The 24,679-nt window shown below is 40.6% G+C and overlaps 2 protein-coding genes across 2 annotated transcripts in view; both read left to right on the forward strand.

Moving 5' to 3' along the window:
- LOC127447744 (aquaporin-9-like) overlaps nt 1–10,740 on the forward strand; it is a 32,770-nt gene extending 22,030 nt beyond the window's left edge. The window contains exons 4-6 of the mRNA XM_051709821.1: nt 4,663–4,781; nt 5,538–5,755; nt 8,957–10,740. Coding sequence (XP_051565781.1) covers nt 4,663–4,781; nt 5,538–5,755; nt 8,957–9,125 — 506 coding nt within the window. The 3' untranslated portion in view covers nt 9,126–10,740. The remainder of the gene's footprint in view (nt 1–4,662; nt 4,782–5,537; nt 5,756–8,956) is intronic.
- Nucleotides 10,741–15,079: 4,339 nt separating this feature from the next.
- The window catches only part of lipca (lipase, hepatic a), a 15,002-nt gene continuing 5,402 nt past the window's right edge, over nt 15,080–24,679 (forward strand). The window contains exons 1-7 of the mRNA XM_051709709.1: nt 15,080–15,188; nt 16,083–16,261; nt 16,579–16,758; nt 17,897–18,017; nt 18,206–18,445; nt 19,109–19,351; nt 20,558–20,672. Coding sequence (XP_051565669.1) covers nt 15,104–15,188; nt 16,083–16,261; nt 16,579–16,758; nt 17,897–18,017; nt 18,206–18,445; nt 19,109–19,351; nt 20,558–20,672 — 1,163 coding nt within the window. The 5' untranslated portion in view covers nt 15,080–15,103. The remainder of the gene's footprint in view (nt 15,189–16,082; nt 16,262–16,578; nt 16,759–17,896; nt 18,018–18,205; nt 18,446–19,108; nt 19,352–20,557; nt 20,673–24,679) is intronic.

Consider the following 24,679-nt stretch of genomic DNA (forward strand, 5'->3'; position numbering starts at 1 on the left):
AGCCCTGGCTAGGTTTCAGCGCCTCATGGACCGAATCCTCAGACCGCACTCTGCTTTATGCCGCTGCCTATCTGGATAACATCATTATATACAGTAATGATTGGCAGCAGCACATGCAGCATCTGTGGGTGGTTCTGAAGTCACTGCGACAGGTGGGACTCATGGCAAACACTAAGAAGTGCGCAATTGGATGGGTGGAGGTATGGTATCTGGGGTTCCACTTGGGCCATGGGCAGGTGTGTCCCCAAATTGATAAAACTGCAGCGATTGCGACCTGCCCAAGATCCAAGACCAAAAAGGGGGTGAGACAATTCCTGGGGCTGGCTGGCTATTATAGAAGGTTTGTGCCTAATTATTCGGACGTCACCAGCCCGCTGACTGATCTCACTAAAAAGGGAGCTCCAGATCTGGTCCAGTGGACAAAGCAGTGTCAACAGGCATTTACACAGGTGAAAGCCGCACTTTGTGTTGGGCCGCTTTGACATTCACCCAATTTCTCTCTCCCTTTCATTTAACAGACAGATGCTTCAGACAGCGGGCTGGGGGTGATGCTCTTGCAGGTGGTGGTGGGGGAGGAGTGCCCGGTGCTGTACATTAGTCGCAAGCTCTCACTGAGGGAGACTAAGAACAGCACCATTGAGAAGGAGTGTCTTGCCATCAAGTGGGCAGTCCTCAATCTCCGCTACTACCTGCTGGGGCGGGCCTTCACCCTCTGTTCGGATCACGCCCCACTCCAATGGCTCCACTGCATGAAAGATATTAACACGACCAGTGGTATCTGGTTCTTCAGCCGTTTAAGTTTGAGGTGGTCCACAGACCGGGAGCGCAGATGGCTGTTGCGGACTTCCTTTCCAGAAATGAGGGGGAGTGGTAGACAGACCGGAGTCAGGCGGTGGGGATATGTGGCAGTGGGGGCGTGGTCGAGCATTCGTCCAGAGAGAGAGAAAGCAGTAAGGGTGCATACACCTGAGCCCGATAATGACTAACACCTGTTTCTAATTGCAGTAAGCACTGGGGAGAGCGATAAAGAGCGATGATGCCAGAGACCAAGAGAGAGAGCTACCAGACAAAAAGAGATTGAATTGAGTTATGACTGTGATCTAATGAGTATTGTGCTGAAAAGCCATTTTTGAGTTTGTTTAATTAAAAGTCTTACCTTTGAGTTAAAATCCTACGTGTCCCGTTTCCTCCTTTCCCACCCAACGAACCTCTTCACAACAATGTTAAGCTTCATTTAACAAACCAAATAGCTTTCAACTGCGTTTGGTATGTGAGTAAGTGATTTTCTAGTACCAAATTAGCAATTGAGCATGATTACTCAAGGATAAGGTGTTGGAGTGATGGCTGCTGGAAATGGGGCCTGTCTAGATTTTATCAAAAATTACTTTTTTCAAATAGTGATGGTGCTGTTTTTTACATCAGTAATGTCCTGACTATACTTTCAGTTGAATGCCTCTTTGGTGAATTAAAGTACCAATTTCCTTCCGAAACAGCAAAATCTGTACATTATTCCAAACATTTGGCCACCAGTGTATATATATACAGGTGCATCTCAATAAATTAGAATGTCGTGGAAAAGTTCATTTATTTCAGTAATTCAACTCAAATTGTGAAACTCGTGTATTAAATAAATTCAGTGCACACAGACTGAAGTAGTTTAAGTCTTTGGTTCTTTTAATTGTGATGATTTTGGCTCACATTTAACAAAAACCCACCAAATCTCAAAAAATTAGAATACATCATAAGACCAATAAAAAAAAACATTTTTAGTGAATAGTTGGCCTTCTGGAAAGTATGTTAATTTACTGTATATGTACTCAATACTTAGTAGGGGCTCCTTTTGCTTTAATTACTGCCTCAATTCGGCGTGGCATGGAGGTGATCAGTTTGTGGCACTGCTGAGGTGGTATGGAAGCCCAGGTTTCTTTGACAGTGGCCTTCAGCTCATCTGCATTTTTTGGTCTCTTGTTTCTCATTTTCCTCTTGACAATACACCATAGATTCTCTATGGGGTTCAGGTCTGGTGAGTTTGCTGGCCAGTCAAGCACACCAACACCATGGTCATTTAACCAACTTTTGGTGCTTTTGGCAGTGTGGGCAGGTGCCAAATCCTGCTGGAAAATGAAATCAGCATCTTTAAAAAGCTGGTCAGCAGAAGGAAGCATGAAGTGCTCCAACATTTCTTGGTAAACGGGTGCAGTGACTTTGGTTTTCAAAAACACAATGGACCAACACCAGCAGATGACATTGCACCCCAAATCATCACAGACTGTGGAAACTTAACACTGGACTTCAAGCAACTTGGGCTATGAGCTTCTCCACCCTTCCTCCAGACTCTAGGACCTTGGTTTCCAAATGAAATACAAAACTTGCTCTCATCTGAAAAGAGGACTTTGGACCACTGGGCAACAGTCCAGTTCTTCTTCTCCTTAGCCCAGGTAAGACGCCTCTGATGTTGTCTGTGGTTCAGGAGTGGCTTAACAAGAGGAATACGACAACTGTAGCCAAATTCCTTGACATGTCTGTGTGTGGTGGCTCTTGATGCCTTGACCCCAGCCTCAGTCCATTCCTTGTGAAGTTCACCCAAATTCTTGAATCGATTTTGCTTGACAGGCTGCGGTTCTCTCGGTTGGTTGTGCATCTTTTTCTTCCACACTTTTTCCTTCCACTCAACTTTGTTAACATGCTTGGATACAGCACTCTGTGAACAGCCAGCTTCTTTGGCAATGAATGTTTGTGGCTTACCCTCCTTGTGAAGGGTGTCAATGATTGTCTTCTGGACAACTGTCAGATCAGCAGTCTTCCCCATGATTGTGTAGCCTAGTGAACCAAACTGAGAGACCATTTTGAAGGCTCAGGAAACCTTTGCAGGTGTTTTGAGTTGATTAGCTGATTGGCATGTCACCATATTCTAATTTTTTGAGATAGTGAATTGGTGGGTTTTTGTTAAATGTGAGCCAAAATCATCACAATTAAAAGAACCAAAGACTTAAACTACTTCAGTCTGTGTGCATTGAATTTATTTAGTACACGAGTTTCACAATTTGAGTTGAATTACTGAAATAAATGAACTTTTCCACGACATTCTAATTTATTGAGATGCACCTGTATATATATATATATATATATATATATATATATATATATATATATATATATAAGGATACAGTATCTCCAGCCGGAGCTTTGTGGAGTGCCATGTAGTTCAATGACGAGCGTTTGAAGCAAAAAACCCATTCATCAAGAGCATCTTCGATGGCGAGGTGGAGAAAACTTCACGGGAACACACAGGGAAGCAGTAAGAATTCTCACAGCAGGTGCTAGGAGCACAGGTGACGAGTCGTCCTGTTAGCATCTCGCAGAGAACAGTCATCCGCTGAATTGTGTATCTCGACGGCAAAGCAGTAGAGGGTTTCCTACACAAAGTTGAGTTCTCGTAGTCGTCAAGGAAGAAAATCTGAAGTAATGATGCTTAAGCACCCGCTTATATACGCCTGATGCGTGCCTAAAGGGGCGGGGCTCAAATATCATTGCCAATCAGAAGATTGCCATTATTGTACAAGGGTTTCAATTAGGTCGTCGAGGAAAGTACTTTTCCCATAGCAATGTTGAATTGAACTGCATCGAGCATGCTTTATTAATGGCTACCTCTGCTGTTTTACATCTTTTTAAAGTCCTGTATGGACTCTTATTTCAGTGCAGTTACAGAATTTTCAGTGTAGAAAGAATTTAGATCATTAGTTCTGTACAGTAAGAGTACTGCACCTTATCTCTGTATTTGGACATTTACAATTATTGCAGAATTATACAGTAGGCACTGATATATTTCAGCACAGATATAAAAATGTATACTTAAGAGTTAGAAACTGAGGTCAAGAGCCCATAGTTACAAAATCACCCTGAAAATGACCATCACCACAACACAACTCAGACAAGCTCACGTTATCACAATCGCCAAAACTCACCGCAATGAGTTTTCTTAAGTTGGAGCTGCAATGATAATCTTGAAATATCCGCTTGGTGTAAAATGAAGGCATTGCGTGAAGAAAGAAAGTGTTTGTTTTGAGCACTTGCTGCAGCAGTCTGTGGTGAACTCGACTCGAGTGACAGAGCGCAGCTGTAAAGTTCAGCTGTCGTAAAAGTCTCATTCAAAAATCTCTCAATAAATTACACATTTATTAAAACTTATTTAATTAAAACCAATAATGTAACGAAAGGAATGTCGTCCATTTTAACAAAGTAAAAGTAATTTTTTTTTATTAGAAATTTACTTAAGAGTAAAAATTACTCACTATTAAACCTACTCTTAAAAGTGCATTTTCTCCAAATATGTACTCAAGTAAAAGTAAATGAGCATGTTACTACCCACCTCTGTGCCTTTGGGAAAATAAAGATAAGTGATAGCTGCTTAACCTCTAATCAAGTGGATTAAATTCTGATTCCCCTCTGTAATACTGAACTCACTTGTACTTACCTACATTAGTCACACACACACACACACACACACACACACACACACACACACACACACACACACACACACACACACACACACATACGAGTTGAAGTACAAACCCTGACCTCCCTGCAATCAATGTTAAATGTTTTCAAGGTTTATTGCATAATATAAACAACCAGAAAAAAAGAGTCTTTTGTCCATAGGTGCCTTTGCTAATTTTGCTGATGGAGCTCTGACTGTAACTGGTACAAATGCCACAGCAGGTATATTTGCCTCATATCCACGAGAAGATCTCTCATTGCTTAATGGATTCATTGATCAGGTGAGAGAAGCCCAGTCCTTCGTTAATCTAAATATGGGATTACCATATGATCAGATGATCTCAATGGTGCTTTTACATTTGAAATGAAATAGTGCTCCACTGTTAAAGCTCTTTTAAAACTTTAGGCCTATAATTTCTCCATCCAGAAAGTGTGAGCACATGTTTATAGCCCTGAGACTAGTGTTCCTCTAAGGGACTGGACACAACAAACGCTGTGCTGTTTTTCATTTGTTTTTCTATGTAAACGTGCTTGACGAATGTTTTTAAGACACTGTCAAATTAAAGAACTTCAAAGGGATAGTTCACCAAAAAATTTTAATTCTCTTATCATTCACTCACCCTTTTGCCATCTCAAACTCACACAAATGAAGATATTTAAATGGAGATATGATGTGAATATATTTGTACAATGCAAGTCAAAGGGGTTCAAACTTTCAAGCTTCTAAAAGGACATAAAGGTAGCATAAAGGTAATCCATACGACTCTAGTGGTTTAATCTATGTCTTCTGATGAAATATGATTTGGGGTTTTGGGTGAGAACAGACCAAAATATAAGTCCTGTTTTAATACAAATATTTACATCTACAGTCTCCTCGGTGCAATCATGATTTGATGCTCAATTACCCTTCCTTGCGCTTGACGCAAGTGCAAAGCCACTGTACACGTGCTCTGTGCACGAGGAAGCATGAGGAAGTGTACATACGTACAAAGAAAGAATGTTGTGCTTGTGCTAATCATTAGTCTCTATTTACACAGGTGATTGGCACTGGGGCCCTGGTCCTCTGCATTTTAGCCATTGTAGATAAGAAAAATATTGGGGCACCTAAAGGAATGGAGCCTCTGCTTGTTGGCCTGAGCATCCTGGCTATTGGAGTCTCCATGTCGCTGAACTGTGGCTATCCCATCAACCCTGCCAGAGACTTGGGACCAAGGCTTTTCACAGCTATTGCCGGATGGGGAATAGAAGTGTTCAGGTACAGGTACAGTGTTCAGGTTCTACATGATTTAATGCAAATCTAAAAATTTTATGATTAAAAATGCTTAACTCATTAAGCCCTAAAGCACTCCTTTTTGATGACAGAAAGAGGAAGGTACAATGATCTTGTTAAAGTTGTCAGAGATGTGGGCTAGTGGTTAGTGCATGTGCCTTGACACACTGAGCTGTAGCAGAGACAGTTTAGCCCGAGACAGAGTGCTTGTATTAAAATGAATAAGAGAAATTGGAAAGCCCAATATGGCGGGTGTAGAAAACAAAGTCCTGCATTACAGGTAAAAGAGCCAATTACCTTTTAGATACAGACATCACCTGTCAGTTCACCTGCACCAGCCTGAAAAATCATGTTTTTAGCATGATCTGAGTTGAAGAAGCACAATTTGTCATACCACTGCTGTCAGATTTTACTGATGATTTGAAATATTTGATTGTAATTCGATCATCTGTTTTGGAGAATTCACTCTTTCTCAGACAGAAACTGTACTTTTATGTTGTTTCTGTACACAGTAAATAGCTGTTCACAAGATGGCTGCTGAGAGGACTGACTTGCCTTAAAACAGACTTTGGCTGCAGCGCTCATGTAGACAACGTGACTTCAAATCTGGCTTGTGTCATTTTCCGTTCCCCCATCATTTCTGGTCTTTTCTATCTGATCAATTATCAAAAAAGTGGCAAACATAAAATGAAGGATAAGTGCTCAACAGACATACTAAACAAAAATTGTAACATCTCCATGATGATCCCCAATGACTCTAAATGTATATATATATATATATATAAAAATCATGAGATATTAGTTGGGTTTTCATCCACATATTTTTTTGTGAATTTTGGGATATTGCATAAAATATGTAAATAAAATTCCAAAATGCACATAAAAAACTTGAGGTGGGTCATTTTTTTATTCAATAAGAAGGCATAAACTAGAAACGCACAAACTAAGGTGGAAACACATTTACCGAAAAAAACTTCTTTAGAATTTATATTGGAATATACTGTAGATGCACATAAAAAAGTCACCTGGCTTTGCTTCTACAAGCCATGTGAATACATAATTAGTTTAGAGAATATCATCAATATCATCACTTAGCATGTCAAATGTTGCTCTGGTTATTCTGAAATGCCAATGTCATCAAAATGATTGGGAACTATTACCTCCCAGAACTGACTGACAAGCTTTCGCTCCCAGACATAAGACATCTGCTGCTAAGCACTAGCAAACATTACATTTTTCATAGCATTTGGTCTGCGGGTTCTAAAACGCAATTAGGAATTTATTATAATTTCCCCAGAAGTGACGGTTTTGTTCTCTTAAGCACATGGGATGCTTTATTCATAAATCATTTTTAAGATATTTTGATTTTTAGCATAAATTACATTCTTAACCTGGATAAATACATGACTAGTAAAGGGAGTTACCCTGCTTCTTCCTTATGCTGTGACAAGGAGGTTTGTCTTTGGGTGTGTGCAACATCACAACAAAGCTAAGCTGGAAGTGTTAGTTTGTCTCATGTGAGAAACAGAGGCATGCACACCCACCAATGTACTTTCTGAAACTCCAAATAAACTTAAAGTGCAAAGGCCTATCACCATTCTTTTGACAGAACAAATGAATTTTTCAATGCACTTTTGTATCTTCTGCATATCGGAGCAATTTTAAAAATTTACGTGAGCTGGCCCGAATTCTCCTCACATTAATATTGAGAAAGGCATAACTGTTGGCACAAGATGAAAAACAGTTATCATCTAGAAGAACCCTGCTTTTAGCTTCTCTAGATCACGATCATCTAGGTCACTGTCAGAGAAATTATTTTGCTGCTGTTTAAGAGCAAGAGGAGTCAGAGTTTGTGTGCAGTTTAACACTGAACATAACAAGAGTGATGAAGAAGTTAACAATAGACCTCCCTGACGTTCGTAATACTGGGAATATAAAACATAATGGAATACTGTTGTGTGTTCAGCAGTGGAAGCTCTCCAAAACACTGAAGCCTTTGATTCATTCATGCATACAGTATGCTGCATGTCCCTAGGCGAACACAATCTGACATACGCCAGGTTTAAATAACTAATAATTTGTGATACATTACATAATTCTATGTTATATAATCCCTTGGAAGTAAGATAAAATGAACACAAATTCTCAGTATCAACATTAAAATGTGAAGGACATGACTGCTTGTTTAAATAATACACTACTGCTATTGTGCCTAATTGTTACAAGTATATATGCTGGAAAAACATTGAAAAATCAAAGAGATGAGTGCAATAAAGGGTTGTTATAATTTGCAGTCTGGTCTGTTTAGATGGAGAAGAATGTCTGTATTGGGTCTGTTCACTTCTGGGGTGACTTATGTTTTTTTGCACCAGCATTGTTCTTGAGTCTTTAAAGGATATAATATCATACACATAGTCCTTATCCTGTACCACCACGTCAACATCTACAGAGTCAGATGTTTTATAAATAAAGCCAACTATAAAATGATTTAAACATTGACAGAGTATTTTAGGCCACATCGACACAAATATTTTTTAGTTTGAAAATGCATTGATTTTGCCACATTAACAATCACAATGCAAGCGCATATAAGCAGCTGCTTACCTCACTCCTGTGACAATTCTTCTGGTATCCCTCCACCACCCCAACTTCTCCTTCATAATTTATCTTAACTAACTTCAGTTAAGAAGCCTGGGGGGTGGGGGTTAACTTAGAGCTCAAGCCAGGCCGCATTTTCAAGCCCCTCATGCTAAAGCCCCTCTTTTACAGACAGCAAGCCAAATTTGTTTACCCTTAACAATCTATGAACCATTTCCACTTCCAGGGCTAGGTGGACATACAAACTCGTGAACCTCCACTGAGAACAAAACTTTTGCAAGCGACGTTAGTGTGAATGTGGGCTTAGTACGGTATTCTGTCTGCATAGGCGGAAGAATGCTTGTTTGAGAACCGTTAACGGAACCGAAAGTCATAAAAAATCTTTTGGTTCCGAAATTTTTCTTTAAAATGGAACCGATTCTGAATGAGAACCGGTTCTTGGTTCCCAACCCTATTTTGGAACAACATCAGGGTGAGTGAATGATAACAGAATTTTCGATTTTGGGTGAACTATCCCTTTAAGGGTGTGCAGTCTAAATTAACCTGTGAGAGTGTGTGCTCTGTTCTAACCTGTGACTGTGTCCTCAGTGCTGGACATGGCTGGTGGTGGGTTCCAGTTGTCGGGCCAATGGTGGGAGGTGTGGTCGGAGCGGTGATCTACTTCCTGATGATTGAGCTGCACCAACCTGAGCCAGAGAAGAACCCAGAGGATGACAACAGTGTCAAAGATAAATACGAATTGAACACTGTAAACTAAAAAGAGAGGGAAAGTATGGTATCTTTTCCTTCACCGTAGACCTCAGACAAGAAGCGCTGTTATTGCTGATCATGTGTCCTTGTCTGTCTTTTCCTCTAGAATCTCTTTTACTCTGTCACTGACCAGAGAGCAGTACTCTTTGCAATGTCTGTTCTTTACTAGTCCTTCTTTTTGTAACTATTTAGTATTTGAATGAAAGCATGGAGAGTCCCTTTTGCCAATTACATTCATTTTTAAACTGATATTGAGCAGCTATGAAATATGGCTAGGGTTAATTATCCCTTATTTGAGCTGTTTTTCAGTTTCATAACAGGGGCACAACAATCAGAATTTTTTGGCTTAGAAAAATGGAGAACAATCAAAGTAGAGGGATAGCACATGAAGACTGTTCATAGATAAAAGAGCACTAGTGTAGAAAACCCATATTCATTAGAAATGGTCATTTGTTTTCCGTGAACATGGAGCTGAGAAATTTACCTTTTGTGTGAAGTCTGTTTGTTTGTTTTTTGTTTGTTTTTTTGTAGCTTATGGAAAACATCCACTGCTTTCTTAGACCATCAGTATTTTACATTGACAAGTGTTACACAACAGCCAGAAGAAGATTAGGTGCTAATATATCCACCAAATTATTACCTCTGGAATTTATATAGAGATAATCCTGATTTTAGACTGGTTTCTCAAATTAGCAGATTTTCATTAACACACTATGCAGGTTATGTAGTGAGAGTTGAAGGATAGGACTAGGATAGTAACTACTGTATATTCTCTTTCTTTCTTTCTTTCTTTTCATTCTATCATGGTAACATGCACATAGCATCAACCTGACGACCATATAGGTGCTTCTGGAACTTGCTATAAGCAGACACATGCTTTTCTGTAGTTAAAATGAAGGATGGGTACTTTACTTTCCACTCTGTTTTCACAAACATTAGCAGGCATCATTGTCAGTATATGTTAAGTGGGAATTAATCAACATAACAGATTAATGGGCATTTAACTGCATGCATAACTGCTGATAAGGTAACACGCATGAGGTAACAGGACAAAAGTTGCATGGCATGCTAATAATAAACTTGAAATGATCAGTTGATCAGCTTGAGAAGAAATAATTTTGTATTTATGCTACAGTGTGTCAAAACTTTCAACAAAAGAATTTCAGCAGTATTATTCAAAATGGTATTGTGTTCAGTATACTGCAGGCTTTTTCACATTTCTGACTTAGTTTAGTTAAATGAAGGTTACTACAATATTTTAATGCATCAGATGCAATTATTTTAGCTATTGTTCGCACTATTGATTTTTTTTTATTATGTTTGTTACAGTACAAAGTATGTTTTTTTAAACTTATTGTTTAGTCATGTATTTTTTGCCACTTTAAGAATAAATTGATAGCAATTGTATTTCCTAGTTATTGTTTGTACTGTTCCAACAGTTCCAATTATATTTTGTAATATTTTATTCTTGCTTTTTTATTTAATCCTGTCAGTCATTTCAGTTCATGGCACCTCTCCTTAAATGTTTTATTTTTTACTTTCTACTCTCTCATAAATGAAATAGGAGATTAATTCCTACATTTAAAATGTTGAAGATCAAATGGCCATTCTGCTAATGTACACCTGGCATAATTAAACATATAATGTTAATTTATGTGTCTGATTTCCAGTTTATTTGCAGGGAACACACAGACTTATAAAAATGTACAGTATACACAATGCACTGTAAGTCGCTGGTAACACTTTACAATAAGGTTCCATTTGTTAACAACATTAGTTAACAACATTAGTTAACATGAACTAAAAATGAACTACTTATTGAGCATTTATTAATCTTAGTTAATTAAAACATATGCTAATACATTTGTTATGCATTATGATCTAACATGAAATAAAATTGAACAATTGTATTTTTATCAAATAACATTAGCTAATATTAACAAATGCACAAATGTAAATTAAAATAATAATAATAATAATAATTAGACCATAGAAGCTATGTATGAGAATTAAAGTTACACCAAAGCACAAGTAGCAAGCAATCACAAAGGCTTATACATGGACATGGCTCTCTCTCTCTCTCTCTCTCTCTCTCTCTTTGTTACACTACATCTAAACTCGCATGCCTTTTCAGTTCAGTGACAATGGCCTTGCAAACCAGCACAAACCTTACAATTCATGAACCAACTGATACACCATTGCAAATTTCATCTGAGCAGAATAAATGATAATCCTTCACATTCACATAGCAAGGAAGTTAGAATATGGGTAGAATGGAGGGAGAGATGAATGAATAAAAACAAAACAGCTATGACATGCTGACCCTCAAAACTGCATTTGACCTCATTGACCACAAAAATAAAATATGGTGCTTCTCTACTGTACTTTGTTCCTTTTGTCAATGGAAGAGGCACATAAACACAGAACACCGATTCCCCATCAGTTAAGACAAGTGCAAAAATCAACATTAGTTCACTGAGTTTATGCATACATACACCCTCTGTTTCTGGTAACTGGACTGCACCATCTTCAACCAACCACTCTATGAAAAGATACTAAGCTTACATTAAGCAAATAATTACTTTCTCTCTAGACATACCAATGTCTGCATGAATAAAAGTAATACATTCACTCTTTTGCCCTTGTTTTGACTGATGGGGAATTGGTGATCTGTGTTTATTTGCCTCTTCCACTGACAAAAGGAACAAAGTACAGTAGAGAAGCACCATATTTAATTTTTGTCGGGAATGAAAACGGCATGGTTACTTTCGTAACCTCTGTTCCCTGATGGAGGGAACGAGACGTTGTGTCGATGTAGTGACACTGGGGGTCACTCTTGGGAGCCCCAAACACCTTTTGATGCTTTTTTTTTAAAAAGGCCAATGAGAATTGGCAAGTGAAATTTTCATTCCCTGGACATTCGGGTATAAAAGGAGCTGGTATGCAACCACTCATTCAGGTTTTGTGCTGAGGAGCTGAGACCAGGTCCCAGCCATTTCAGCGGGTAGTTCAGTGTTGTGGCAAGAGGGACACAACGTCTCGTTCCCTCCATCAGAGTACGGAGGTTACGAAAGTAACCATGACATTCCCTATCTGTCACTCACTCGACATTGTGTCGATGTAGTGACACTAGGGGTCCCTATAAAAAACGCCACAACTATCTGACCTGTGTTATGTGAACTGGTGGTGTGTGACGGGCAGACCGCTGTGTGCCTCGTAGCCAGCACACCAGGCCGTCACGTAACCTCCCCCAATGCTCTTATGACCGTCGAACGGTCCATCAGGAGCAAGTCGACTGCCCAACTATAGGAACAGTCTAGCCCAGCCGAGGCTACAGAACATGGCTCATTAGCGCATGTACTGGGCCGGTCAGCGAGTTTCTCCGCAAACTCAACTGCCAGAGGGCTAAGGAGGAAAGTCATCCAGGGATCACAGTCTGTGAACATGACTGGGAGTCAAGAGCGCACATCTTCACCTCAAGGGAGGGGAAAGGTGCTATGCGCAAGTGGTACATCCGGCCAGCTGTCCCGGAACTTACCTGCTCGTGCCTGCCAATACACGGGATGAGACTGGCTCAACCCGGAGATTGTAGAACCTCGCAAAGGTGTTGGGTGTTGCCCAGCCCACTGCTCTGCAGATGTCTGCCAAAGAGGCGCCAGGCCAGGGCCCAGGAGGGCCAAGGCCTCCATCTGCTTCTTCACTGCTAAGAACTGCTGGGCAAAGTCCTCGACGGTGTCGCCAAACAGGCCAACCTGGGAAATGGGGGCGTCAAGGAACCGTGCCTTGTCCGCATCTCCCATCTCGACCAAGTTGAGCCAAAGGTGGTCATCGCCTGCCTGAGAGACCGCGCCGTGACCTTCATTGCCCGGAGAGCGAGGTCGGTCGCCGACAGCTGTTCCTGCATCAATCCCGGGTCAGAACTACCCTCGTGCAGTTATTTTAGCGCCTTGGCTTGGTGTACTTGCAGGAGAGTCATGGCGTGCAGGGCGGAGACGGCTTGTTCAGCGGCATCGCAGGCTAAAGTCGTCAGGGATGACGTAAACCTACAGGCCCTGGATGGGAGCTTCGGGTGCCCGTGCCAGGTGGCGGCGCTCTGCGGACACAAGCGCACCGCGAGTGCCTTATCCACCTTGGGGATCACCGAATACCCCCTGGCCGCTCCACCATCGAGGGTAGTGAGAGCGGGGGAGCTGAAAGACCAGGACCGGGCAATAAAAGGTGCCTCCCACGATCTTGTCAGCTCCTCATGCACTTCCGGGAAGAAAGGAACGGAAGCCCAGGAACCAATCGTAGAGCCGCGAGGGTTCAGGGGAGAGTGGAGGGTTCCACTCTAGCCCGACGCTCGCGGCCGCCCGGGAAAGCATGTCCGTCATTTCCGCGTCGGCGTGAGACTGGGCGACCGTTCTCGAAAAAGGAAGCCCAGCCGAAGCCTCTGCGTCAGACTGGACGAGCCCACTCTAGATGCTGCGCTTGATAACTCATCGTCTTCCGGAGCTCCGAACGAGAACTCGAACTCGCGCTGAGACGAGCCGGCGGTCTTACGAAAGCAAGCCGCGTCCACAACGTTGCCATGGTCATGTTATCGCAATGAGGACATGACTCATCCATGAACGATGTCTCCGGGTGGGCAGTGCCCAGAAGCGGAGAGATAACAACCGCAATCAGGAATAACACACAAACGGAAAGGCATCTTTAAAAAGACGTTCCTGACAAAACATGTTCTGAAATAAGTCAGACGCTTAAAAAAACATTGTTTAACCACATAAAAGAGCGTGCGGACACACACACACACACACACACACACACACACACACACATACACACATAAAGCAAATGTACTGGGCAAACGATTTGCTTTTTGTCCTGTTTACTCAAAAGCTCCCAGATTCCAGAAAAGATGTGTAATTTTATTGTAAACTGGAGCTTATGTCGCAGTTTTAACAGTGATTATCTGTATCATGCATAAAGCATTTATGTATATTTTGTACTTGAAAGCTGTAGCAGCTGTACATTGTACTGGGCAGTGAACTGTATGATTTTTATGTGTTAGTCTGAACATGTTTTTTGGTTCAGACAGAATGTGTTTGTTAAGCAGGCATTATCACCACTGCAGTGCATTCACATTATGCCATCTGAAGGAAAACACACTGTAGTGACTGAATGAACCACAAACGGCCAACACATAGAACCTGTGAATTGTCAGAAGAAGGTTGAGTTTGATTTTAATTCTCAAGTAACACAATTATGCTCTCACAATGAGAATTTATGTTTCATTTTAAAAGAGATACAACATTCACAACTCACAATTTCTGATGCAGTTGTTTGTGTTTTGCAATGTCCTACCAGTGAGGTAACAAGGGTTCTCAAGACCAATATGTAACGTGAAACTATGAAAAATATAGATTTTGAACTAAAGTGCCAATTCATTCTGCGCAGTGTCAGCACCTGATCGAGAAATAGTAAATAAACTACTGTTCTAAATAAACCTGATCTAGAAATACAAATACGTCTAGATCTACTAGAAAAATAATCCATCAACAGGCATGTCCTTTCTCTGAAATCTGATGTGGGCCATTCTTTAAAAATGAATTTCAGTATTTGAAGGGCATTTAGAGACATATTTTAGCAGTAATGTCATGGGTCATTGTGTGTCTTCTACACTCTTTTTTGACCACACTTTTTTCCACCAATCAAAGTCTTCTAGCAACCAGCCACAGACGCACAGCCAATCAGACCTGCATTTGAGCCCCTCTCCACAGTCTTGTGGACTGGCAATTATAGTGGGAAAAGTTTCAAAGCTCATCCAGAGCAGTAAACAACCAACACCCTCCCCTTACAAATATCCTTACTGATTAGCTGCTCCTCTGGACTGAGTCCCTGTTGAATAATTACAGAACCCTCCCCTCAGAATGTAATAATAATTTGCCTCGCAGAGTTCACTTTTCTTGCATGAGAAAATGTATGGGGTCCTGAAGTTGACTGGACATGATGGTTCTGATTAAAGTAGTGTCCTGTCTCCTGATGATCTTGCAACTGACTGATGCAAGGAAAACTCGAGGTAACAGAGCAGGTGGGTTAATTATATTTGAAAATAAAATGATCTTGAATAACTTTTCAATGAAGCACATGAGCTGTGTATAATTTATGCAATGTTGCCCTGCAATATTATGGGACAGAAACTACCTGACAATGAAGTTTTGGGTAAATATGCTAGTAGTTAATATAAATGGAAACAAATAACATTTGTAGGCACTTTTAGTGGTTGATAATGAAGCAGAACGTGGAGGTAAGAAGGAGGTACTTCAATGCTCTTTTTAATAAGAAGGTTTTGGAGTTATTTTTCCATCAAGAAAATGTAGACAGATTGGTCAATTACCTGATCTTCCTTTGTAGGTATTTGTATGAAAAGTGTCGTTCTATCACACATACAATTCTGTACATTTGCATAGATTATGAAATGTACAATATCGACATATTAATAGCATCTGAAAAGTAAACCCTAGTATTTCAGTAGATATGAGTCATCAAAAGATTCTTGTCTCTAACCTGTACATACATAAAAGCGCTTATGTTTTAGATGCTGTGAATATGTTACAAAAATATGAATAAACACTGTGTACAAATATCTGCAAATATTAATGAGATGTGTATGTATATGTACAGTTCATTAGTTACATACAAATGCAAGTTGTAGCAAATTCATATGCTCAAATAATTGGCAAGAGCAATGGGTAAACAAATTTGATTAACCTTGACCCAAAGAATGTTACATAACAATGAAATAAAGGTGGAGTTGGTTACTGCATTGTGGTTTATACACAGATGTGAATATTTTATTGTACAACCACAACAGATGCACAAAACAATAACACTATGAAATTGCAACACTATCACCCCAGTACAACAACCACTGGACAAATATAACTGTGAACCTCACTTTGTGTGTGTACAACAATACTAACAGGCAATGAGCCCGGAGAGAGGATGAAGATGCTCTATGAACCTAAATCAGTCTTCAGGCTCTACACGGAGGGGGAATACATGTATGATACATGCACAGTGGAGCTTTTCCAGCCTCATACACTGGATGGTTGTAGTTTCAATAACAGCCATCCTCTGGTTATCATCATTCATGGCTGGTCGGTATGTTGAATCCATTGATTTGATAGAAAAAAAAATCAATAGTTCAAATGTACGAAAAGTAACAAGGCCATCAAGATCTTGGCATGGCATGGACTGCGAACAACTAAGTAAAGTTATTTAACTTCTGATAAAGGAGAAATGGGACTTTAAAATGAATAACAACTGTAAATTAATAACGATTTGAAATAGAAGTTACCATATATTAAAAACAGGCTTGCAGCAAATAAAGACACCTGAGAGGTAGAGGGTGATTGTGTCGTGTTCAGTTGCAAACATAAGGCTCATTCAACAATCAAACTTTCCTCATTGCACTGTAGGTGGACGGAATGATGGAGAGTTGGGTTGCGAGGTTGGCATCTGCACTAAAGAGCTCCCAGAGAGGCATCAATGTGGTGATCGCAGATTGGCTGACTCTAGCACACCAACACTACCCTATTGCTGCTCAGAACACCCGCATAGTGGGACAAGATATTGCCCACCTGCTGAGGTGGCTAGAGGTGAGGATCCATATTGATAATACAAAGGAATACAGTTATGGGTGAGGAATTTCTTCCCTGCTCTCTAAAAAGGGCAATACACACTACCATCCTTACATCTTACATGGAACTGATAGACCTTAAGTAGGATCTTGACTCTTTGGCTAGAGGGATATTTACATTCCTTTCAGGGCCCAATAATAAAGATGGCCTGCTGGCCCAAAGGCAGTATGAGAGAGTTTCAGGCCAGTTGATGGAACTGTTAGTTGCCCTTCGGTCTGTGCTCAATGAAATTTGAATCACTTCCCCCATTGGCCAAAGCTAAAAGTGTTGAATATATTGTCACGTGTGAGCTTCTGTTACTGGGTGAATGTCCACAGAGTGGTTCCAAAAGAGAGTTCTATTTTTTTTAGTAATAAATAATGTAATACAGTCAACAGGAATCAATATTTTATTAACTATACTGCCTGACCCAAACCCCCAAATTACAAAAATCTAATTTTAGAACAAAAATGAAACCTTTGAATCAAGCTTGCCAATGTTTTTGTGAACACGATTACTTCCTGGTTCCCGTGTTTCAGAGGTGGCTTGCACAGCACTATCAGTAACGCTACAGGGAAAGGTGATCATGTTGGATTTGATGCAAAAATGATGGGGAATAGTGCTTGTCAGTCATTTGACAGAATGGATTAGTTTTCAGGATATATGGGTACAACTGTCATGGATACAAATTTACATGGGTTCAACTTTCATGATCATACAGGAAATAGACAAGTGTGATAATGTTGCAGAAGCATCAGTTTTATGGGCACTGTCTTGCATTGTATGTTTTTATTTTCCAGCAAAAGTTTATGAATTGATAGATTTCATGGCATTAAGGCTGTATAATTTCCAGCTATTATTGTAAATTAAAAACAAAAATAAATTGCTAAAAATACAAATTTATATTTATTTGTGGTGGTGCCAGTGAAAATGTTGGCGGAGTAATTAAACACAATTGGCCAAACTGGGCTGGCAGAAAAGAAATCTTTTTGTTAAGCCCTGGCTTTGATTAATATTGAAATTAACAATAAAAATACTTGCAAAAAACATAAAACATTTAAAAAATACTCAAAAGCACTTTTACACAATGTCATTAATTGGTGAGTGTCTATAACAGGATTTCAAACAGTTCCCTGTGGGAAAAGTTCATTTGATTGGCTACAGCCTTGGAGCTCATATTTCTGGATTTGCTGGGAGTAACCTAGCGGTGTCTGGAAAAATCTTGGGAAGAATTACTGGTGAGACAATCAAGTCAGCATTGTGAATATCTCACAAAACAGCCAACAGATCAACAATGATTTTAAACTCTAAGATCTTGATTCCTAGCAAATATTTTGAACATCACAACATCTACTGGTTAATGCAGGAATATTAAAACTTGGCCGTGTCTCTGTTGTACTGGCCTCATGTCTATCTGTGTGAGTAGGTCTGGATCCTGCGGGGCCACTGTTTGAGGGGATGTCTCATACTGACAGACTCTCACCTGATGATGCTACGTTTGTGGATGCCATCCATACATTTACCCAACAGCGTATGGGACTGAGTGTGGGCATCAAACAGTCTGTTGCCCACTTTGATTTCTACCCCAATGGAGGATCATTTCAACTAGGGTGCCATCTGCATGTGCAAAATATTTACACCCATTTATCTCAGTATGGGATTATGGGTAAGTTGTTTGGATGGATGGATGGATAGAGGGAATGAGGGAAGGAAGGGCAGGCTCATCCTTAGATTAATGTCACATGTCAGATTAGGATAAGATACACTCAAAACATCCCATTAATGACTGAGAGCTAACTAATGGCTTACTAGTTCAGACAGCCTTCCAGATAAAAGGCACATACACATAAAAGCGGCTGTCATCCTGACTACTTAATTATTCCAAATCCCTCCCCTGTTCTGGTCTCCAGCTGAGAAATGCCTCTAGGCAATTAAATATCCCTATGGGAAAAAATCTAAGTAAAAAGACAATCCTTCATTTTATAGCTATACACTGATGAGTCCTTGGCTCTGCCAGGCATAATGTCTTAATGAACAAGAGTGGGACAACTGTAACTGTAATGAATAAATGGAGGCAGGTTTACATTTTGGGTTATGGCTGAATACCAAAAAGAAAGAAAATACTATTTCTGACACAGTGTTAGCATCACAGTGTACTCACTGTCAAGCACCACAATGCACCATAGTAGACACAGAAGAACAGACTAAACTAAACTAATGAGAATGATAAACCACATTTCTGACCAGTAAATCTATGGTTATTTGTTGTTTGGTAATTGTTTGCTTTTTATTAGTGCAATAATCTTATCTTGTGTCCATTTAACTTTAGGATTTGAGCAAACAGTAAAGTGTGCCCATGAACGTGCTGTGCATCTCTTCATTGACTCCCTGTTGCACAAAAACAAGCAGATAATGGCATACAAGTGCAGCGACAACACAGCCTTCAATAAAGGCTTCTGCCTGGACTGCCGAAAGAACCGCTGTAACACTTTGGGTTATGACATAAAGAAAGTCCGCACTGGCACAAGCAAAAGAATGTTCCTCAAAACCAGTTCACACATGCCATACAAATGTAAGCATCAAATGTGTAAAATGCTTATTTCTTACCGCTAATGCAGTGCACAGGAAAAAGAAATTTTTTTTTTCTCAAAACTCAAAACTGTTGAGCACACAAGTGCTATTTTTCACAGTTTAAATAATGGCAGCATGTTGTCTTTTCACAAGCACTGTTAACTTTAAAATCTTACAGAGATGATGCTTTCTAGCTGGTAAACTGCTCTCATAACAGAAATTATATTATATTATATCACATACCTACTACATAGCAAAATTACATTTAGCAAGGTTTATGCTTAAAATAAGTGGAAAAATCTGCTAATGAAGCAAAACAAAATACACTTTCAGGCGAGACAGTTGTCACACATTTTACTCCATTGATTATTTTCCAGAAATTTTAGGATACTTCTGCATAGCCACACACATGTTAATGTCTTGCCTACAAAAAAGCATTTGAACATTTTCACCGTTCTTGCCCAGGAAAAAGATGAAGTTCATTGAACACTCCTTCACATTTTGTGACAACCTGCCCCAATAGTGGGTACAAAAGCATTTAGGCACAAAAGTATTAATGAAACACCAAAAATGGAAAAGGTAACATACAAAAATAATCAAAACATTGTTTGGGCCATGAAAATTTGAAAGTGATAAACTGTTAAAATGTATGACATTTAACACAACATCTTGGCTTTATAAAAATGTGATAAATGTGACCTGACTTCCAATTAAGTTAACTTTGCCCTAAAAAAACACATTTAAACTATAATATAATATAGTTGACCCTTGCCTGAATGTATACCAGTGTATTTTTATCATGTTCACTTGTATGTTTGCTAATACAAGAATATGATGACTGTGAAAATTTACTTTGGTAAAGGTTAGGGTAAAATGTTTTACCAAAGGTTTTAGTAAAATGTATTCTAGTTTAAGAGGCTTTTGTATTAGGTGTTTAAAACAAACATACAAACCTCTAGAGAAAACTAGTGACAACTTCCCTGTGCGACAACTAGCCCCGGTCTTCCTTTTTCTAAGATAAAGTCTTTATAAACAAGTCTTAATATCTTATGCGATTTTGTTTCTCAGGTAAATATAGAATACTGATTAATTAGGATGTTTTTGTGCTATTAATGTTTGTGATTACTAATTGTGATGGCACATTTTCTGTGCATTTATTTTTCTGATCAGTGATAATGTATGTAGCATTACTTTCCATCTCCAACAGTGTTCCATTATCAATTCAGGATCCAGTTCATCAACCAAATTGATAAGACTGATCCCTCCCTCACAGTCTCTCTAATAGGAACACTGGGTGAAAGTGAATATATGCCAATAAAACTGTAAGTATGCAATTTTTAGTGATACAGCGTGAACACTAATTTGTGTTAGTGTAAAAAGTTGCTGTCCACACACTGAATGTCAATCAGACAGAAAATAGTTCTAGCAAGGTCTATTTTAGACTTGCATAGTAAAAAAAAAGTGTGTATAGTGTACAGTGAGTTAAAAAATCAGACCAGCAAGCTTATGTGATTAAATTTTTTTAAATTTATTTTTTTGTCTCCATGCACCTGAAGTAACACAAGTTCCCATTCAAGAAGGTAATTTCAATGCTGCGTCAGAAGCTGATGCTGTGGGAGTACCCTGAATGGGTGGTGACCTTGAAACCCTATTCAATTACGCCAATCGGACTGGCTATTGAAGCTTGACGCTTCACCTATGCTGACGTCATAGTGAGCATGTAAGTGGGAGTCAGCGTCATACCATCACAATTTTCCTCTTTTAGGGCAACAGAGACGTCTCTCTAGTACCTGGAACCCTAAACCAATGCTTAGCTGATCTTTCTGCACCTGATCAGAGAGGAATGAGTTATATACTTCTCTCTGCCTGCGCCAGCACAAAATCCCCTCTTTAAAAACTGTTCCAGGTTTGCAATATTTACATTGCACTCCAAAAGAGTGTGTTGAAGGAAAATAATTAAGCTACTTGCTGAAAAGTATGTAAAAGTATTTTTCACCTGCAAGCGATTTACCCCCAAGGCTGACGGGCTTGAGTGCTGATTGCCTAACAGTGCACATTTAGAAGTTATATGGGGGCATATGAAAGGATGGCATATCATGCCTCGAGTTTGCGAGAGTGGATCCGACCTCAAAGGAATTTCCCATGTGGGAGCATCCACAGCTCTACCACATCGGAGACCAGTGGCTGTTGGGCCATTTGGTGCAACTAGTGTTACTGTTTCTTTGTCTTCCTATATCTTGCACAATACTTGACGGGGGAAACGCATATTTGTATTTAACTGGACATCTGTGAGTTAAGGCGTCCAAGCCTAGTGGAGCTTACTGTCAACCAGCTGATTGAGGGTGAAGTCTCCATTCCACAATCCTGTTGCATCCTGACGCTAGATTAAACCTGCTCTGCTGTTCAGGTGGTGGGGGACGTGCTTTGAACGTAGGAGACATGACTCGCTCCAAAGGAAAATTCAGCTCACCATGGATTTGGACTCATGTCTGTCCACTGGACTGGTAGTGTCAAGCAAATGGCAGACGCATATGTGCAGATCACCTTGCATTCCAGTTCAAGGTCCTACCCTTCAGGTTGTCCTTGAACTTCACACATCTACGAAATGTGTAGATGCGGCGTTTGATCCTCTGAGGCCAGGCGGCGTCCACGTTACCTCAGTGATTGGTTACTGATAGCTCAATCGAAGGTACAAGCATGCAAGCACCAAAGACTTTGTTGCTAGTGCATTTATTCCTCAAGGACAACTGGGCAAAGAGCATACGAGTGCCCAGTCAGTAAGTTTTCTTCTTAGGAATGAAACTCGACTCGGTAACTATGTCGGTTACTGTCCTACGAATGCGTTCTGTTCATTGTCCTACACTTCACAAGGTTTAAGCCCGGGGAAACCCTTCCGTTGCATCAGTGCCAGGAAGTGCTGGGCTTGATAGCTGTTGCAGCCATCGTCACCATGCTAGAGTTGTTACAGGTGAGATCTTTCCAGTGCTGGCTCAGCACGAGGGTCCCTCATCACTCTCAGCAACACGGTCACCTTCACCTGATAGTGACATGCCGCTATTAAGCCACGCTAGCAACAGAGGAGAACCAAGCTTTATCGTAAAGGTGTGACACTCACCAAAAAAGGCAGATGCATGGTTGTCACTATGGATGCATCTTGTGCAGGCTGGGGAGCTCTGTATGAAGGACGTCCAGTATTTGAAACCTGGAAAGGTGCACAAACTGTGTGACACATAAATCGCCAGAGAGCAGTGCGGTCAAAGATCATAATATTGAACCTGGTGAGTTGAATTCTCCTCTGGAGCTAATCATGTCTCCTACATGCAAAACACATCCCCCACCACCTGAACAGCAGAGCAGGTTTACTCTAACATCAGGATGCAACAGGATGGGGGAATTGAGACTCCACCCTCAATCAGCTGGTTGACAGTAAGCTCCACCAGGCTTTGGGGCCTTAACTCACAGATGGCCATTTAAAAGCAAATATGCTTTTCCCCCATCAGCTTGCTACATCAAGTATTGTGCAAGATATGGGAAGACAAGGCAACATTGATACTAGTTGCACAAAATGTCCAACAGCCACTGGTCCCCAGTGTGGTAGAGTTGTGGATGCTTCCACATGGGAAATTCCTTTGAGGTCGGATCTGCTGTCGTAAAGTCGAGGCACGATCTGGCATCCTTGGCCAGAGCTGTGGAGACTGCATGTCTGGCCTCTGAACAGGGCTCGTCTGACACAATGGGGCTGTTGCAACCATGCCCCTTCAATGAGGTGGCTGTATGCCTTTAAGTGGCGACTTTGCTGATTAGTGCTCCTCCCAGGATGAGAACCCAAAACATTACCCTGTGCAGATGATACCATCTTTTATCCAAGTGCGGCTGGATGCAGGACTCTCTCCATTCATGCTTAAAGTATATGTCTCTGCCATAGCAACCAGTCATGACATCTGAGGGCTTGTCTATAAGCTACACCCTCTGGTCTGCAGAATTCTGCATGGTACAAGATGGCTAAGAGCCTTTTTCACCCCACTACAATCCTGGTCTGGGACTTATCGCTGGTGTTAAATGTGCTTCTGGTTTGCTCATTTGAGCCACTAGTGGTGGTAAGCTTATGCATACTCTCTTTGGAGACTGTGCCGCTACATGCTTTGGCATCAGTCAAATGTAGACCTTCAGGAATCAGGACTTTCAGTCAATATCTCCTGTTTAAAGTTCAGACCAGTCGAAGGCCATTCTTAAGCCCAGGTAATGTTATCTGACTAAGTGCTGGAAACCTTTAGGGCTCAGGTTGTTACCCTATAAAAATTATATCCTCCTCCCTTTGAGACGGACAAGGCTGAGTGATTACCCATGTTCTGCCCTGTGAGGTGTACAGTATGCTTGTCAAGGTATCATAACAACTATTTGTTTGCTTTGGAGGTCGCACAAAGGGTTTGGGCATCTCCAAGCCAAAAAATGTCCCACTGGGTCGTGGATGCTATTGCGCTTGCATATAACTCGCAAGGCATTCAGTGCCCCATGGGCATTAAAGCTCATTCGCGTGGGTAAAGGGTGTGTCTCTAGAGGACATATATCTCGCTGCAGGTTGGGCTTCCCCTAATACCTTTACCAGGTTTTATAACCTGCATGTATCTTTCCTCTCTTCCCAGGTCTTTTCAGGGGGAGAAGTCTGATCACTGACCAGTTGGTTAGTATTGGTATTAGAAATTTGGTCTTTCCATTCCCAGTGGTGTGAATGAGAGCACATGTGCCAATGTTTCTCTACCGTGTCCGCTAGTTTCATTGTTACAAAAGCCAATGGTTCACTACCCTGTTGGCTAGTATTATGGTAACAAAGCCCTTGACCAGGTGGTCGCTCTGCTCACCTGATTAATGCTGACCGGGAATAGGTGTTAAGAGAGTGCCCCAAATAGCCAGAATGAATAGTGCCTCTGTCTTGACATCGAGCCATTGGTTTATTGTTCCCATCTCCCTTCCTATTATTCAATATCAAGGAGTGGCTCCAGAAATGCTTTTGACTACCCTGTAAATGGCTAGTAGGCATTGCACATCAGCGCGATTGAATACGGCTCCCACAGCATCAGCTTCTGATGCAGTGTTGAAGTTACCTTTTTGAAAGGGAGCGTCTTGGTTACTACATAACCCTGGTTCCCTGAAAGGAGTGAACAAGACACTGTTTAGCTTTGCCACAGCTACTGATTTTTCACTGTTAAGGCACCTTCTGTCATAAAATCCTGAGAGTATGAAGCAAACTCCTGCTTGTATGCTCACTATGACATCAGCATATGTGGTGTGTCATGCTTCACTAGCCAGTCAAATTGCCATGACTGAATAG

This window comes from Myxocyprinus asiaticus, chromosome 1, assembly GCF_019703515.2.
Source record: "Myxocyprinus asiaticus isolate MX2 ecotype Aquarium Trade chromosome 1, UBuf_Myxa_2, whole genome shotgun sequence".
NCBI lineage: Eukaryota > Metazoa > Chordata > Actinopteri > Cypriniformes > Catostomidae > Myxocyprinus > Myxocyprinus asiaticus.